The sequence below is a fragment of the Salmo salar genome, chromosome ssa10 (genome assembly GCF_905237065.1).
Source record: "Salmo salar chromosome ssa10, Ssal_v3.1, whole genome shotgun sequence".
NCBI classification, from domain to species: domain Eukaryota; kingdom Metazoa; phylum Chordata; class Actinopteri; order Salmoniformes; family Salmonidae; genus Salmo; species Salmo salar.
Window position 1 is genome coordinate 44,648,749 of NC_059451.1, and position 16,837 is coordinate 44,665,585.

At 44.7% G+C, this 16,837-nt stretch overlaps 1 protein-coding gene across 1 annotated transcript in view; it reads right to left on the reverse strand.

The window, feature by feature from the left end:
* Positions 1–2,726: 2,726 nt before the first annotated feature.
* The window catches only part of ror1 (receptor tyrosine kinase-like orphan receptor 1), a 253,072-nt gene continuing 238,961 nt past the window's right edge, over positions 2,727–16,837 (reverse strand). Inside the window, exons 7-13 of the mRNA XM_045687800.1 lie at positions 16,487–16,667; positions 16,029–16,274; positions 14,912–15,123; positions 10,293–10,472; positions 9,456–9,683; positions 9,223–9,368; positions 2,727–7,359 (exon numbers count right to left, since the gene is read on the reverse strand). Coding sequence (XP_045543756.1) covers positions 6,426–7,359; positions 9,223–9,368; positions 9,456–9,683; positions 10,293–10,472; positions 14,912–15,123; positions 16,029–16,274; positions 16,487–16,667 — 2,127 coding nt within the window. The 3' untranslated portion in view covers positions 2,727–6,425. The remainder of the gene's footprint in view (positions 7,360–9,222; positions 9,369–9,455; positions 9,684–10,292; positions 10,473–14,911; positions 15,124–16,028; positions 16,275–16,486; positions 16,668–16,837) is intronic.

Consider the following 16,837-nt stretch of genomic DNA (forward strand, 5'->3'; position numbering starts at 1 on the left):
GTTTCACCCAGTCGTTGTTTCTCTCAAAAGGTACCAGGTAAATGTGTTTCATAGATACCTGGTGCCTCTTCAAAAGGCGTTGATTGTTGGTAGGCTGATGGATGCCACATCGGCAAGGGTGTCATCGTTCTCCTCAATGGCCTGCTTTATTTCTGACAGCTGTGTGCCATTCCTGGCCCTCACCATTTCCACCACTGCCCACTCCTGCTGGTCGGTCAGCACACGGCCACGGGGTCTTCTGTCAATTCTGAGGGTAGAACTGTCACACCCTGATCGGTTTCACATGTCTTTGCGGTTGTCTCCACCCCCCTCCAGGTGTCACCCATTTTTTAAAATTTATTTATTTCACCTTTATTTAACCAGGTAGGCAAGTTGAGAACAAGTTCTCATTTACAATTGCGACCTGGCCAAGATAAAGCAAAGCAGTTCGACAACATACAAAAACACAGAGTTACACATGGAGTAAAACAACATACAATCAATGATGCAGTAGAAAAAAAAAAAAAAAAAAATTCCCCATTATCTCCTGTGCATTTATACCTATACCTGTTTGTCTGTTGCCAGTTCATCTTGTCTCATCAAGCCTACCAGCATGCTTTTCGTACTCCTGTTTTCTTGAGCACGTTTTCTAGTTATCCAGGTTTTGATCATTCTGCCTGTCCTGAGTCTGCCCGCTGTTCTGTACCTTTTTACACTGCCCTAGATTACTGTCCTCTGCCTGCCCTGACCCTGAGACTGTCTGCCGCTCTGTACCTTACGTACTCTGCCCTGGACTACCGACCTCTGCCTGCCCTGACCCTGAGACTGTCTGCCGCTCTGTACCTTACGTACTCTGCCCTAGATTACTGTCCTCTGCCTGCCCTGACCCTGAGACTGTCTGCCGCTCTGTACTTTACGTACTCTGCCCTAGATTACTGTCCTCTGCCTGCCCTGACCCTGAGACTGTCTGCCGCTCTGTACCTTACGTACTCTGCCCTAGATTACTGTCCTCTGCCTGCCCTGACCCTGAGACTGTCTGCCGCTCTGTACCTTACGTACTCTGCCCTAGATTACTGTCCTCTGCCTGCCCTGACCCTGAGACTGTCTGCCGCTCTGTACCTTACGTACTCTGCCCTGGACTACTGACCTCTGCCTGCCTATGACCTGTCGTTTGCCTGCCCCGTCTGCATCTGGGTCTTATCCTGAGTCATGATAAGAACAGAGTATAATGTCAATAGATCATACTGTAAGAACAATAACATGTTTTGTGAATTTACATTCATTACAATATGTAATTTACTTTAAATGTAATGGTAAAAGCATAGTGCATATCCTAGAGATTTACAGTTTTTTGGGGCGAAATGTTCTCATGATCTAATTGACAGCCTCTGCCATGGTAAGGCCTCTGTTTACCACATGGTCAACGACGATGGCCTGGATTTCATTAGACACAGTTCCCTGCCGTGTGCCTCCGTCTCTGATGTCCACCTCTTTGATGGGGCCCATGCCCACCTCTCTGAAGGGCCCCTTGTCCATGAGCTCTTTGATTTCTTCCTCTCCCTTGCTGTCTATCTGCACCATGTTAAAAGAAATTGCAAGTGTTCACACACACCCTTTTATATGGTGACCAATTGTCGTTACCACAATGTGAATCAATGATCAATAACCAGTAGTCATTATGTATGGTTGTCATGTATCATACATGTCATCTACATGTTTATACTATACATTTCTGTAGTTCTCAAAATCCATATATGGTAGACAAACCAGTTTAAGAGCTATAGGTTTACCAAACGGTTAAGTGATTAACCATTAAGTGCAGTTGGGTTAAGTGATGGTCAAATATATTTTTAAAAATGAGAAGAGAATCATATGAAAAGTCTTACTTTATATAAAAGATGAAACACTGATTAGGTTTGGTGAGTGTGATTTTGTGTGTGATTTTGTGTGTCGTACTTAGTCATTTGAAAATGTGCTTAAAGTTTTGAAAAAACAGCCTTTTTGGTGATCTGTTTTGAGTTTAGTATTAGGAGTTCTGAGATTTTACCACATACTTGTGAAAACAGGACCAAAGCGATAAAAACAACAACTGTAATTTGAGTGTCCCGGATTTACATTTACTATGTAGCGTCTAGTCTATGAGACATGAAAAACATCTTCCAACTTGTTCAAATGTTCATTTGTTTAGACAATACTGTGTGTTTTGGTAAGATGGATTTGAATGGAATCTTTATATCATTCAACAAACTTTGATGTTGAGTTAAAAACAATAAGAAACCGTGTGAGGAAAACATGTAAAGCACCTGTCAGGTCCACAAGGTGCAGGTGCTTCACATGGTTTCTTCATACGGTTTCTTATTGTTTTTAACAACATCAACGTTTGTTGAATGATATGAAGATTCCATTTGAAATATGATATGATCAAACTTAACTTGTTTCTCAAATGCCTTTCAAGTGTCTTGAGCTGAGACTTACAAAGCAGTACTGGACAAATGATATTTTGACTAATAGCCGAATTGCACCATTGTGTGGACAAAGGTGATTTTGAAGCAGATATAGTTTGGGCATTATGGCGACCGTTGCTGGAGATACAGATGAAGTGCCCCCTTGTGGACCTTTATAGTCAACACAACATTTTCCAATCAGACAATATCTATCAACCCAACAAAATACAATCCAGGCCCTACAAATGTCACAATTCTTAGATACTAATATATGGGTTTCTCAGAAATAATGATACAACCCAATATGACCAAACAATGTACATTTTTAATAATGATTTTGCCATACAAAACATTGGTGCAAAAATCTTCAGAAAATACAAAGACAAGGCCTCTTGGTAAATCGAATATTATGCATGTAAACCTTTCTGATGAATACACTGTAATCTAAAAATGCTGTTTGAAAATGACTGTCCAAGAAAAAGAAACTGATCTAACATAAAACTTTTTAACAAAATAAAAACAGCACAAGATTGATATTTTGCTCAAGACAAAATAGCCAGTCCCAAGGTTCACAGTCTTGTGTTTAAGTGGTTTTGAACTGATATATACACACACTTAAATTCATATAACATCAGAGGATACCTGTATAAAACTCCAGATACCTAGGTAGGTAGAACTGCTTTAGAGAAAGAAAGATATGTGGAATAAAAAAAGAAAAAAGAGCGTAACCTAAAGGGACAGTACCTCTGGACACGAACTGATACATCTTACAAATGTCCAGGATAGTAGTACCCAAATTAACACGGTCATCATACTTCACTTTGTACCCTGATAAAAAAAGAAGGATGTGCTTAACATGACAGAGATGTGTATTATACCAAAGTAAGTATGGAAGAGATGTGTATTATACCAAAGTAAGTATGGAAGAGATGTGTATTATACCAAAGTAAGTATGGAAGAGATGTGTATTATACCAAAGTAAGTATGGAAGAGATGTGTATTATGCCAAAGTAAGTATGGAAGAGATGTGTATTATACCAAAGTAAGTATGGAAGAGATGTGTATTATACCAAAGTAAGTATGGAAGAGATGTGTATTATGCCAAAGTAAGTATGGAAGAGATGTGTATTATACCAAAGTAAGTATGGAAGAGATGTGTATTAATCCAAAGTAAGTATGGAAGAGATGTGTATTATACCAAAGTAAGTATGGAGGAGATGTGTATTATGCCAAAGTAAGTATGGAAGAGATGTGTATTATACCAAAGTAAGTATGGAGGAGATGTGTATTATACCAAAGTAAGCATGGAAGAGATGTGTATTATACCAAAGTAAGTATGGAAGAGATGTGTATTATACCAAAGTAAGCATGGAAGAGATGTGTATTATACCAAAGTAAGTATGGAAGAGATGTGTATTAATCCAAAGTAAGTATGGAGGAGATGTGTATTATACCAAAGTAAGTATGGAGGAGATGTGTATTATACCAAAGTAAGTATGGAAGAGATGTGTATTATACCAAAGTAAGCATGGAAGGCAAGAGCTACCGAGGATTGTGCTCTTTCTGTACATGCAGACAGTGAGTCTTTGTACTAAGTAGTTGCATAGCAACAAACACTTTAAAGTGAGCTGAAATATACTGTATTGTAGCTGCTTAATACAGATTCATACCTGTATTTTATCATTCCTTCACCCTACTGTCAGACATTATTGTTAGATTGATTGCTTTGAGAAAGAAGTTGGGATGAACACACATGTATCAGTACTATTTCTTCATATCATAACAACAGCAATAAATGAATAGATCAAAGACTGCATAGCCAATGTAAGAGCCATATTGCATAGCTGATCTATTGTAAGAGGATGATAGAGGGGAGGAGAGACATGCTCACAGATTGGAGAGAGAAGTATTGCTGGTTAAACACTCGTCTGATTCAGTCCTAGTACCTATATATCAGTGAAATATGAATTGATAGAACCCTGTATTGAGAAGAGAGTCTAGTGGACACACATAACTGTGGAGACTGTGGAGGCACATAACTGTGGAGGCACATAACTGTGGAGAGTGATGCAGAGGGTATGAGTGCTATGTTATTGCATAAGGTTGTGTAGGACAGGCCTCATCCAGTCCAACAACACCACACCCTACTGCAGAACATGGCCCCTCCAGTCCAACAACACCACACCCTACTGCAGAACTTGGCCCCTCCAGTCCAACAACACCACACCCTACTGCAGAACTTGGCCCCTCCAGTCCAACAACACCACACCCTACTGCAGAACTTGGCCCCTCCAGTCCAACAACACCACACCCTACTGTAGAACGTGGCCCCTCCAGTCCAACAACACCACACCCTACTGCAGAACAGCCCTCAAGTGCTCCAGAAAATCAATAAGTGCCTGATTCAGAGTTTTCTAAGAGTTAGTCCAGGCAGGTAGAGTAGATTCATTAAGAGTCTATCCAGGCAGGTAGAGTAGATTCATTAAGAGTCTATCCAGGCAGGTAGAGTAGATTCATTAAGAGTCTATCCAGGCAGGTAGGGTAGATTCATTAAGAGTCTATCCAGGCAGGTAGAGTAGATTCATTAAGAGTCTATCCAGGCAAGTAGAGTACATTCATTAAGAGTATATCCAGGCATGTAGAGTAGATTCATTAAGAGTCTATCCAGGCAGGTAGAGTAGATTCATTAAGAGTCTATCCAGGCAGGTAGAGTAGATTCATTAAGAGTCTATCCAGGTAGGTAGAGTAGATTCATTAAGAGTCTATCCAGGCATGTAGAGTAGATTCATTAAGAGTCTATCCAGGCAGGTAGAGTGGCTTCATTAAGAGTCTATACAGGCAGGTAGAGTAGATTCATTAAGAGTCTATCCAGGCAGGTAGAGTAGCTTCATTAAGAGTATATCCAGGCAGGTAGGGTAGATTCATTAAGAGTCTATCCAGGCAGGTAGAGTAGATTCATTAAGAGTCTATCCAGGCAAGTAGAGTAGATTCATTAAGAGTATATCCAGGCATGTAGAGTAGATTCATTAAGAGTCTATCCAGGCAGGTAGAGTAGATTCATTAAGAGTCTATCCAGGCAGGTAGAGTAGATTCATTAAGAGTCTATCCAGGCAGGTAGAGTAGCTTCATTAAGAGTCTATCCAGGTAGGTAGAGTAGATTCATTAAGAGTCTATCCAGGCAGGTAGAGTAGATTCATTAAGAGTCTATCCAGGCAGGTAGAGTAGATTCAGTAAGAGTCTATCCAGGCAGGTAGAGTAGATTCATTAAGAGTCTATCCAGGCAGGTAGAGTAGATTCATTAAGAGTCTATCCAGGCAGGTAGAGTAGATTCATTAAGAGTCTATCCAGGCAGGTAGGGTGGATTCATTAAGAGTCTATCCAGGCAGGTAGAGTAGATTCATTAAGAGTCTATCCAGGCAGGTAGGGTAGATTCATTAAGAATCTATCCAGGCAGGTAGAGTAGATTCATTAAGAGTCTATCCAGGCAGGTAGGGTAGATTCATTAAGAGTCTATCCAGGCAGGTAGAGTAGCTTCATTAAGAGTCTATCCAGGCAGGTAGGGTAGATTCATTAAGAGTCTATCCAGGCAGGTAGGGTAGATTCATTAAGAGTCTATCCAGGCAGGTAGAGTAGATTCATTAAGAGTCTATCCAGGCAGGTAGAGTAGATTCATTAAGAGTCTATCCAGGCAGGTAGAGTAGATTCATTAAGAATCTATCCAGGCAGGTAGAGTAGATTCATTAAGAATCTATCCAGGCTGTTTGAGTTTCAGAATAGGAGGCAGGCCACGACTTCTAGCTCTCTTATTAAAAAAAAGTTATTTGAATATAAATCTTTGCATCTCATTCATTCGGGATTTACGTACATGTATTTACAAGTAGAGTAAAAAGTTGAAACAATAATTATAATAATGTTCTTACAAAAACAAACAAAACAGGTAAAAGGAAACAAAGCATCAAATCAACCAGATGAGATATTATATAGTCCAGGTCTGTAGTCTATTTACACGTCAGCGGTGATGATCGAATCGCTGTACATGAGTCTGTTGGCGTCGGCCAGCAGTGCGGACGTCTGCGAGGGGTCCATCTGTTGCAAAGCCTTCTGGGACATGTGTCCATACACCTGCATGGTCCCGCCCCCTGGCAGGGCGGATATCGCCACGCAGTGTGACAGCAGTGGCGTGTTCGCATCGTGATTAGACCCCGTGGACGGCAAGCTGGCCACATGACCGGTGCTGGTGGAGCCGCTAGCACTGCTGGGAGATCTGCTCTTGGGTGGAGGGAGGTGTTGCACCACCCTGGGGGGGCCCTGGGCCTGGAAGTGGGCTGCAGGGAAGGCAGCATAGCCTGGGGGGATGGGGTAGCCGTTGACAGGAATGAAGCATTGGTGTTGGTGCTGGTTCTGGGCCATGGGTGCTCCATGGGCCATAGGGGTCCAGCCTGCCATTTGGTGGCCCGGATGACCTGGCGCGGGTATCCCTTGGGCTGGGTAGAGGTAGCCTGCAGCGGCGGCGTAGCGTGGGTTGCTGAGGTTACTGACAGGACTAGCACTCAACGAGGTGGTCTGGGTGGTGGCGTTGCCCCCGCCTCCTGATGGAGTACTAGAACTGGCGTGGGATGACAGCCCCTCCCAGGCCCGGAGACGACAGTGGATATCCTTAAACCGCGGACGCCTCGCTGGGCCCTCCTGCCAGCACTCTGTCATCAGGCTGAAGACCCTGGGTGGGCAGTCCTCTGGGCAGGGCAGCAGCTGGCGTTTCCTCACCATCTCCATGACCTCCTGGTTGCTGAAGCCGTAGTAGGGCTGCAGGCCGTAGCTGAAGATCTCCCACAGCACCACGCCAAACGCCCAGATGTCTGACTCCGACGTGAACTTCCCATAGGCCATGGACTCAGGAGGCATCCATCGGATCGGGAGTAAAGCCTTGGGCTGGACCCTGGAATAATATTTTTCAAAACACCCAAATTTACTTTATTTACTAAAATCCGCAAGATTAATACAAATCAGCAGGAACATCAAATCACACACAGCAATGACAAACTATCAAGTTAACTAAATAAGGAAATATGCATTGAATCCACTGACTGTAAGACGCTCTTTGTAAGGTTGCTAAATTACTCAAATGTAAACATGCCTGTAGTAGGTGTACAGGGTTAGGTCTAGGTTTTTTTTATTTTTACCTTTATTTAACTAGGCAAGTCAGTTAAGAACAATTTTTTTTTTCAATGACAGCCTAAGAACAGTGGGTTAACTGCCTTGTTCAGGGGCAGAATGACAGATTTGCACCTTGTCAGCTCGTGGATTCGAACTTGCAACCTTTCGGTTACTAGCCCAACGCTCTAACCACAAGGCTACCCTGCCGCCCGGTTAGGGTCAGGTCTAGGGTTAGGGAGACAGGGTTAGGGTTAGGGTCATGTCTAGGGTTAGCATCAGGTCTAGGGTTAGGGTCAGGTCAAGGGTTAGGGTCAGGTCAAGGGTTAGGGTGAGGTCTAGGTTTAGGGTCAAGTCTAGGGTTAGGGTCAGGTCTAGGGTTTAGGGTCAGGTCTAGGGTTAGGGTTAGGGTCAGGTCTAGGGTTAGCAACAGGTCTAGGGTTAGGGTCAGGTCTAGGGTTAGGGTCAGGTCTAGAGTTAGGGTCAGGTCAAGGGTTAGGGAGACAGGGTTAGAGTCAGGTCAAGGGTTAGGGTCAGGTCTAGGGTTAGGGTCAGGTCTAGCATTAGGGTCAGGTCTAGGGTTAAGGTTAGGGTCAGGTCTAGGGTTAAGGTTAGGGAGACAGGGTTAGGGTTAGGGTTAGGGTCAGTTTTAGGGTTAGGGTCAGGGTTAGGGTCAGGTCTAGGGTTAGGGTCAGGTCTAGGGTTAAGGTTAGGGAGACAGGGTTAGGGTTAGGGTCAGGTTTAGGGTCAGGTCTAGAGTTAGGGTCAGGTCAAGGGTTAGGGTCAGGTCTAGAGTTAGGGTCAGGTCTAGGGTTAAGGTCAGGTCAAGGGTTAGGGAGACAGTGTTAGGGTGAGGGTTAGGGTCAGGTCAAGGGTTAGGGTCAGGTCTAGAATTAGGGAAAGGTCTAGGGTTAGGGTTAGGATCAGGTCCAGGGTTAGGGTCAGGTCTAGGGTTAGGGTCAGGTTTAGGGTTAGGGTCAGGGTTAGGGTCAGGTCAAGGGTTAGGGAAACAGGGTTAGGGTTAGGGTCAGGGTTAGGGTGAGGTCTAGGGTTAGGGTCAGGTCTAGAGTTAGGGTCAGGTCTAGGGTTAGGGTCAGGTCAAGGGTTAGGGAGACAGGGTTAGGGTTAGGGTCAGGTTAAGGGTTAGGGTCAGGGTTAGGGTCAGGTCTAGGGTTAGGGTCAGGTCTAGGGTTAGAGTCAGGTCTAAGGTTAGGGTCAGGTCTAGGGTTAGGGTCAGGTTTAGGGTTAGGGTCAGGGTTAGGGTCAGGTCAAGGGTTAGGGAAACAGGGTTAGGGTTAGGGTCAGGTCTAGGGTTAGGGTCAGGTCAAGGGTTAGGATCAGGTCAAGGGTTAGGATCAGGTCTAGGGTTAGGGTCAGGTCTAGGGTTAGGGTCAGGTCAAGGGTTAGGGTCAGGTCTAGGGTTAGGGTTAGGTCTAGGGTTAGGGTCAGGTCAAGGGTTAGGGTCAGGTCTAGGGTTAGGGTCACGTCTAGGGTTAGGGTTAGGGTCATGTCTAGTGTTAGGGTCAGGTCAAAGGTTAGGGTCAGGTCTAGAGTTAGGGTCAGGTCTAGGGTTAGAGTCAGGTCAAGGGTTAGGGTTAGGTCTAGGGTCAGGTCTAGGGTTAGGGAGACAGTGAGCCATGTACAGTACCTGTAGTAGTCGGAAGCATAGATCTCTCGGGACAGACCCAGGTCAGATATCTTGACATGAAGCCGTTCCCCCACTAGGATGTTACGGGCTGCCAGGTCCTTATGGATGAAGGAGTGACTGGCCAGGTATTCCATACCAGCAGCCACCTGGAATAGAGTAAAGTAGAATACATACTTTAATGTGCATTAAGGTTCTATTTCTATCTCAACCCATACAGTAGTTATGGTAGCTACCTGGATGGCCAGGTGCAGGAAGTCTCCGTGGTCCAGGATGGACTTGATGGTCCCGTCCTCATCACTACTACAGCCCACATCAGAGTGAGGAGAACGCATTATGAGGAACTCATGGAGGTCCCCCTGGTTCAGGAATTCAAACAGCATGCAGACAGGCTGCTCCTGTGTCACTACCCCCAAAAGACACACCACATTGTGATGGTGCAGCTCAGCCATGACTGATGCCTCCTAGATATAGATAGATAAGTAGATAGGTACTTTAAAAATCTCTGAGGGGAAATTTCATGTCAAATGTCAAACAGCAGCCGACAAAACAACAGATGTAACATCAGACGAAAAACAGAATACCAAAAACAATAAATACCATTAAAGATCACCAAAAGATAGCATCAGAGACCATCAGATAGCATCAGAAAGCATCAGAGAGCATAAGAAAGCATCAGAGAACATCAGATAGCATCAGAAAGCATCAGAGAGCATAAGAAAGCATCAGAGAACATCAGATAGCATCGGAGATCATCAGAGAGCATCAGATAGCATCAGAGAGCAACAGATAGCATCGGAGAGCATCGGAGGGCATAATAAAGCATCGGAGAACATTGGATAGCATCAGATAGCATCAGAGAGCATCAGATAGCATCATAGCATCGGAGGGCATAAGAAAGCATCAGAGAACATCAGATAGCATCAGAGAGCATCAGATAGCATCATAGCATCGGAGGGCATAAGAAAGCATCAGAGAGCATCATATAGCATCGGAAGCACCAATTAAAGACAGCATCAATGAATATCATAACACAATAACAGTAGCTAACACAGTAACATATAATAACATGCCTGTTGGAAGTCCCCCCACTGGCCAGGGCTGGAGTAGTCCTTCAGGGTCTTGATGGCCACCAGCTGGGCATGCTCCATACCAGGCATGTACAGGTGACCCTTGTAGATCTTACCAAATGTACATTCACCTAGCTCCTCCATGAAACGCACTGCGGATAGGGGGAGTTCCTTGGCCTTACTCTGGAGAGAAGAAGAGGGATAGAGAAAGATGGAGAGAAGAAGAGAGAGGGGGAGAGAGAAAGATAGGGGGAGAAGCAGAGAGAGGGGGAGAGAGAAAGATGGAAAGAAGCAGAGAGAGGAGAGAGAAAGAGAGGGGGAGAAGCAGAGAGGGGGGAGAGAGAAAGAGAGGGGGAGAAGCAGAGAGGGGGGAGAGAGAAAGATGGAAAGAAGCAGAGAGAGGAGAGAGAAAGAGAGGGGGGAGAAGCAGAGAGGGGGGAGAAGCAGAGAGGGGGAGAGAGAAAGAGAGGGGGAGAAGCAGAGAGGGGGGAGAGAGAAAGAGAGGGGGAGAGGCAGAGAGGGGGAGAGAGAAAGAGAGGGGGAGAAGCAGAGAGGGGGGAGAGAGAAAGAGAGGGGGAGAAGCAGAGAGGGGGAGAGAGAAAGAGAGGGGGAGAAGCAGAGAGGGGGGAGAGAGAAAGAGAGGGGGAGAAGCAGAAAGGGGGGGAGAGAGAAAGAGAGGGGAGAAGCAGAGAGGGGGAGAAGCAGAGAGGGGGGAGAGAGAAAGAGAGGGGGAGAAGCAGAGAGGGGGAGAGAGAAAGAGAGGGGGAGAAGCAGAGAGGGGGAGAGAGAAAGAGAGGGGGAGAAGCAGAGAGGGGGAGAAGCAGAGAGGGGGAGAGAGAAAGAGAGGGGGAGAAGCAGAGAGGGGGGAGAGAAAGAGAGGGGAGAAGCAGAGAGGGGGAGAGAGAAAGAGAGGGGGAGAAGCAGAGAGGGGGGAGAGAGAAAGAGAGGGGGCGAAGCAGAGAGGAGGGAGAGAGAAAGAGAGGGGAGAAGCAGAGAGGGGGGAGAGAGAAAGAGAGGGGGAGAAGCAGAGAGGGGGGAGAGAGAAAAAGAGGGGGAGAAGCAGAAAGGGGGGGAGAGAGAAAGAGAGGGGGAGAAGGTGTTACATGCTGACATATTTAGTCAGTTTTATACTCATATTCAACACTCATAACTATCTTGGTATGTAGACAGACATTAAAACTTAACAGTTTACAATTGGTGCTCGTTATAATTTTAGGTAGGAAAAGTACCTAATATACCAGTGTGTGTGTGCGTGTGAGCAATATTGCCTGGATATGTAATAATTATCTATTAGTCTCATACTGTATCCATTATCTCCTTTCCTCAGCTCAACTCTTCAATAAATCCCTTCAGCTCCAGACAGAAAATGCATAAATATACCAACGCCAGCCCAGACTCTGGGAACACACTCCCAACACAATCTGGCAACATGCCCCCAACATAAACAACAATAAACCGACAAGTTAGTGCATATTTCAGAAATTGCAGGTAATCAATTTTCTCTGTAATTATGAATGGGGTATAAATGAGAGCCATTAATAACTGAAGGTGAACTTTGGTTTGAGGGATGACAGATGACTGTAATTATCAACCCAGCCGGGGACTGAACCATGAGAACTAGAGTGGAGTCAAGACCCATTGGGCACAAACTGGTTAACTCAACATTGTTTCAACGTAATTTATCAACGTATTGTGACGTGGAATCTACGTGTAAAATACATTGGACTTGAAAAAAGTAATCAATGTAAACTGTTGTTTTGAGAGTTGTTTTGAGGGTGAAATTTCAACCACAGGATTATATCATCATGGAAACAAATTTCAACATAAAATATGTTTAATTCACAGGAGGTTGGTGGCACCTTAATTGGGGAGGACGGGCTTGTGGTAATGGCTGGAGCGGAATAAGTGGTTTCCATGTGTTTGATGCCATTCCATTTTCTACGCTCCAGCCATTATTATGAGCCATCCTTCCCTCAGCAGCCTCCACTGGTTGAATTTGCACCTTTAAAATAACGTCAGATCTTCAACTTATTTCCACTATCAGAAAAAAATACAATAGTCTGGGCAGCACCTCCTCCTGAAGAGTTGATCTAGCTACAGCACCTCCTCCTGAAGAGTTGATCTATCTACAGCACCTCCTACTGGAGAGTTGATCTGTCTACAGCACCTCCTACTGGAGAGTTGATCTGTCTACAGCACCTCCTACTGGAGAGTTGATCTGTCTACAGCACCTCCTACTGGAGAGTTGATCTATCTACAGCACCTCCTACTGGAGAGTTGATCTGTCTACAGGACCTCCTACTGGATAGTTTATCTCTACAGCACCTCCTACTGAAGAGTTGATCTGTCTACAGCACCTCCTACTGGAGAGTTGATCTGTCTACAGCACCTCCTACTGGAGAGTTGATCTGTCTTCAGCACCTCCTACTGGAGAGTTGATCTGTCTACAGCACCTCCTACTGGAGAGTTGATCTGTCTACAGCACCTCCTACTGGAGAGTTGATCTGTCTACAGCACCTCCTACTGGAGAGTTGATCTGTCTGCAGCACCTCCTACTGGAGAGTTGATCTAGCTATAGCACCTCCTACTGGAGAGTTGATCTAGCTATAGCACCTCCTACTGGAGAGTTGATCTGTCTTCAGCACCTCCTACTGGAGAGTTGATCTGTCTACAGCACCTCCTACTGGAGAGTTGATCTGTCTGCAGCACCTCCTACTGGAGAGTTGATCTAGCTATAGCACCTCCTACTGGAGAGTTGATCTAGCTATAGCACCTCCTACTGGAGAGTTGATCTAGCTATAGCACCTCCTACTGGAGAGTTGATCTATCTACAGCACCTCCTACTGGAGAGTTGATCTGTCTACAGCACCTCCTACTGGAGAGTTGATCTAGCTATAGCTACCTTTCAGTCTCCCATCCAGGGTTTTAACCAAGCCCAGCCTGCTTAACTATGATGTTCAACGCTGACTATTACCAATGTGCTATAGTGAGAATGATTGTTGAGATAGCGCCACTTAAAGACAAAATAGATTCACTGTTGCTATCGAAGTCATTCCAAAGAGAAGGTTTAACAGAGCAGGTGAAATGTGACCATACTTTATCACTCATGTATCATCAATGAGACTATTTAGGCCTATATAACATGTTCAAAGTCATCAACAGCTATTGTTTCAATTCAACACAGAAACACAACTAAAACTAGACAATACAATAGGTCTAGGGTTTCAAGCTCTGGTTGATTTAAAATGGAATGATATTTTGTGATATTGAATTGTGTTTGGTTTAACACAACCAAATATTAGCATTTGAAAGATATTTATCTTCTTTGCCACTGACTTAGTCTGGCTTTAATTTCAGTTTGTCTTAGAATTCAGGAAACTGTCAATCCCACCTCCCTCAAAGAAAAAGGTATGGACCGAACTCCAAAACGCCTCAACTTGTACATGTAGAGCAAGCCTGCCATCGCACATTGGGAATCGGGGTTGGGGTCAATTACATTTCAATTCCAGTCAATTCAGAAAGTAAACCAAATTCCAATTCCAAATTTTCCTGGCTGAAAAGCATTGAAGAGAATTGGAATTTCAGTGTTCTTGCTGAATTGACTTGACATTAAATGGAATGATCATTTTCAATCATTAGTCAAATGCACTACAGTAAAGAGCTGGGACAATAAAGCGAAAATGATTGACACGACCAAACCGACAAGGGGGTATGAAAGATTCCAGGAACTCCCAGATGAAAAATGAAATTCCTGAGGGAGGCCACAGTCAGTTAAGGGGGGGGGGGGGGGGGACGGTTTGGGGGAGTGGTTAGCAATGGAATGGTGGTGGGGGATGACTGTTATAAAAGGGCAACAGATGTTTTGAGTTTGGGTTTCTCCCTCCCCGGGGCCAAACCAGGCTCATCCTCGCCTCGCAGCACACCGGGCCAACCCTAGATGACACCGAGCAAGGCCCGGTGGATAGTGGTGACATTGAGGAGGACAGGAGCGGTGGGGCAGATGTATTTAGGGATGACATAAAGACTCAGACAGTAGACACTGTATTGTTAGTGGTTTTAATTTTAGTGGTTTACACTCTTCTAGATTCCCACAGGTCAATCTAAATCAGAGATGACAGGGACTTAGATGGGGACCACAACACTGGCCTGTCTGACAGAGCCAGTCCCCTACAGCTGTAACTTTGATTGTCTATAACATCAGGGAGTAGACCTTTGTCTCACATCATAACATAGCCTGGATAACCTTCTAAACAGGGTGAATAGAGATATATCAGAAATAACATTATAAGAATGCAGTGTTGACTGTAATACGATCTGCAGGAGAATATGAATGAACTTACTGACAAAATACTCCTACTGTTGTCACACATTACAAAGAGCCCCAATGAGACAGAGAAGGAAGAGAGAGAAAGCGAGAGAGAGACAGACACACAGACAGACAGAGAGAAAGAGAGAGAGACAGAGAGAAACAGAACGAGAGAGTGGGAGAGAGAGAGTGAGCAAGTGAGAGAATGAGAGAGAGAGAAAGAGAGAGAGAATGAAAGAGAGAGAGAACGAAAGAGAGAGAGAATGAAAGAGAGAGCGAAAGAGAAGGGACTTAGCTACAGAGAGGGGACTTATACCTTGGGTTTGTAGTTGGTGAGCATGGACATCTCAACGTTCTGTCCCCTGACAGGTTTGGGCTGTCTGGGGGCTGGGGGGCGAGAAGCCTTCTGGTTGTTACGACACAAACAGATGAAGAAGAAAAGGAGGGCGATGGCCAGAGGGATGGCTATGCTCGGGACCAGGATGTACAGAATCTCCATGTTACTGCCCCCACGCTTCTCCTTATAATCTGGATGGGACACAGGGTTAATGTCAGGGCTGGGCAATCCAAACACTGTAAATACACTGTCAATTACTAACATAATGAACTCAGGTAGTACTGTCACTTATTGATAAACAGACCATAACATAATGCATAACAACTACTGTGTCTATTTCATTGGTCGCAGCACTGACTCCCAATAATAACTTAGTGTTTATGAAGCCTTATAACCCAGCCTGGCACAGTGCTAACACCTTCTCTCACTACAGAAAGTGGGATCATTAGTGCTTATACAACCTTAAACCCCCTCTATATCTCACCACAGATAGGGTATTATTAGTGCTTATAAACCCTTAAACCCCCTCTATATCTCACCACAGATAGGGTATTATTAGTGCTTATAAACCCTTAAACCCCCTCTATATCTCACCACAGATAGGGTATTATTAGTGCTTATAAACCCTTAAACCCCCTCTATATCTCACCACAGATAGGGTATTATTAGTGCTTATAAACCCTTAAACCCCCTCTATATTTCACCACAGATAGGGTGTTATTAGTTCTATATAAACCCTTAAACCCCCTCTATATCTCACCACAGATAGGGTGTTATTAGTGCTATATAAACCCTTAAACCCCCTCTATATCTCACCACAGATAGGGTGTTATTAGTTCTATATAAACCCTTAAACCCCCTCTATATTTCACCACAGATAGGGTGTTATTAGTTCTATATAAACCCTTAAACCCCCTCTATATCTCACCACAGATAGGGTGTTATTAGTTCTATATAAACCCTTAAACCCCCTCTATATCTCACCACAGATAGGGTGTTATTAGTTCTATATAAACCCTTAAACCCCCTCTATATCTCACCACAGATACGGTGTTATTAGTTCTATATAAACCCTTAAACCCCCTCTATATCTCACCACAAACAGGGATGTCACATAGCTCCAAGCGGACCCCCTCGTCCAGCGTGAAACACCATGGTCCCTCCTGCTTGTTGCCGGGGTTACGGCAGTAGGAGTGTCCTCCGCTGAGCTCGGGGTATTGTACCGCCAGGTAGGTGTGGCTGTGAGGGTACTGGGAGTTCCAGGGCTGGCACTGACGACCTGACTTGGTCTTACTGACCGTCCCGCGGAAGTCTGAACCACTGCTGTTGAAACACTTGTGGTCTGGTCAAAGGGAGAACAGAAGAACATTGTTAGACAATTGGTATGTATAAGTGAGAGAGTTTTTTCCCTTGTTAGCACAGGGATTCGATCCAGCAACCTTTCGGTTACTGAACCAACGCTCTAACCACCTGCCGCCCAACCCAAAGTCTATCTGCAATATTAAAGCTGATCTACCAAAATAAATAAAACTAAAACTAAAATATAATTCTTACTCTTGTTGAAGGGCTCGACCATGGGGATCCCTATCCTCATACAGTTGGCAGCCTCTGGGCTGGTGTGTCCCGCCAGGTCCTCACAGTTAGGTAGTTTCAGTCTCTTCAGGATGATGGGGTTGGAACGGGCGATGATGTACTCGGTCTTACACAGGTCATTCTCTAGGATCTCACACTCGTCCTTACACAGAGAGGACAGGAGGAAAAGATAGACTTGAGGGTCAAACAAACAATTTAAGCAACATTACATTTTAATAAGAGGACCACAATGGAAATAAGTCCCAGACAGTATTGTGTGTTATCCTCCATGATTTAACGATGGAAATAAGTCCCAGACTGTATTGTGTGTTA